Source organism: Ailuropoda melanoleuca, unplaced genomic scaffold (genome assembly GCF_002007445.2).
Source record: "Ailuropoda melanoleuca isolate Jingjing unplaced genomic scaffold, ASM200744v2 unplaced-scaffold69792, whole genome shotgun sequence".
Taxonomy (NCBI): domain Eukaryota; kingdom Metazoa; phylum Chordata; class Mammalia; order Carnivora; family Ursidae; genus Ailuropoda; species Ailuropoda melanoleuca.
Genome location: NW_023244716.1, coordinates 1 through 1,749, shown reverse-complemented (window position 1 = coordinate 1,749; position 1,749 = coordinate 1). Strand labels below are relative to the sequence as shown.

At 34.7% G+C, this 1,749-nt stretch overlaps 1 protein-coding gene across 1 annotated transcript; it reads right to left on the bottom strand.

Moving 5' to 3' along the window:
• Nucleotides 1-843: 843 nt before the first annotated feature.
• Nucleotides 844-1,655, bottom strand: LOC117800409 (NADH dehydrogenase [ubiquinone] 1 beta subcomplex subunit 3-like). The gene has a single exon (XM_034652945.1). It carries the CDS (start codon nucleotides 1,195-1,197, stop codon nucleotides 976-978), a length of 222 nt encoding a protein of 73 aa, XP_034508836.1. The 5' UTR covers nucleotides 1,198-1,655; the 3' UTR covers nucleotides 844-975.
• Nucleotides 1,656-1,749: the final 94 nt, after the last annotated feature.

The window sequence follows — 1,749 nt, the reverse complement described above, 5'->3', positions numbered from 1 at the left end:
TACATCGGAATCCGGGGATGTACTGTATGGTGACTAACATAATATAATAAAAAATCATTTAAAAAAAAACACAAAAAAAACCCTGTTAGAGTACACCCATGTTCATAGTAGTATAATTCACAATACCTAAAATGTGGAAGCAAACAAGTATCCGTCAAAGGATGAATGGAAAGGCAAAATGTAGTATATACATACAATGGAACACTATTCAGATTTAATAAGAAAGGAAATTCTGGCCCATACTACAGTACAGATGAAACTTGAAGACATTGTGATAAGTGAAATAAGCCAGTCACAGACAAATATTCTATCATTCCATTTATATGAGGTACTTTTGAGTAGCCAAAATCATAGAGACAGAAAATAGAATGGTGGTTGCCAAGAGCTGGGAGAAGGGGGAATGAGGACTGATTGTTTAATGGCATAGACTTTCAGTTTTAAAAGATAAAAAGAGTTATGGGGATGGATGGTGGTGATGGTTGCACATTTTGAATGTATTTAGTACCACAGACTGCACACTTAAAAATAGTTCAGATGGCAAACTTTACCACACTAAAAAAACTTGAAAAAACGAAAAGAAAGCCTTTTGGAACATATCCATTTGTTCAAATATATGCCGGCTTTCTGCCATATGCAGAATGCACTACTGCTGGGACTCAGTCCCCCCACATATTTCAAACCAAAGCTGATATGGCTTGAGACATTCTTTAAAAGTAATCCCTACAGCTAACATGGGGCTCAAACCCATGACCCATGATCAAGAGTCACATGCTCTGCCAACTGAGCCAGCCATGTGCCCCGAGACATTTTTTTTTTTTAAGAATGATAAAAATAGACTAGCACTTGTATTCTTACTTTATTAAATCTTACTAGTATCATTTAAGGGAAAAACACACAGACGAGTAAGCTACATTGAAGAAATCTTATTTTTATAAGAGAGTTAAGAAGCCTTTAAGATACTTCCAGGTATTATCTTCAGTGATGCTTCTTATCTTTATTCTTGGATTCCAGGTAATATTCAGCCCCTACAGCTACCACAAATGCAGCAAATCCCCATTTGAATCCTTTTAATAATGCACCAACAAAGGAAACGTTGTTTGCAAAGCCACCCATGTATCTCCAAGCTTCATTGCTAGAGGAGAAAAAGGGAAAAATTATAATCACACACAACTTATGTACATTCACTAAGTGAAACATTTAATTTTCATCTTTCTAACAGACTTAAATGCAACCTTATATAAGATAATCTAAGTGGATCATAGTAGGAATCTTTCTGCAACATAAGATAATTAGGTCCCACATTTCATATATAAAACAGAAGAAAAAGACTTGATGATTTCACAGTCATTAATACTTAGGATTTTACAGAATTCCCAAATGCAAGACTCACTTCAGTCTATTTATTACAGGTCAGCTGTGTGGCTTTGCCCATAGCAGTCATTATAGTATCATTTAAAAAGGAAGTTAGAAATATGGGTATTAAACTTTGTTCCGTCACTTAGATTCACAACCTTTTAGGCTAGACAAGTTACTTAACCTGTCAGGGCTTGCTTCCTCTTTTACTCAATGGTGATTACTATCTACCTTATAGGGTTATTACAAAGATTAAACAGGATAATGTATGATATATTCTGGCACAGAGAGTGTAACACTTATTATTATTATTCTTCCAGAGAATCAGAGCTTTTCCCTGTCACAGCTGCTTGAGCTTTAGAAGACTGACTTCTAAAAAAAAAAAAAAAAAAAAAA

Bases quoted from the DNA above. Each gene is read 5' to 3' on its own strand.
- LOC117800409 (XM_034652945.1), bottom strand. From the start codon at position 1,197: ATGTTTCACTTAGTGAATGTACATAAGTTGTGTGTGATTATAATTTTT.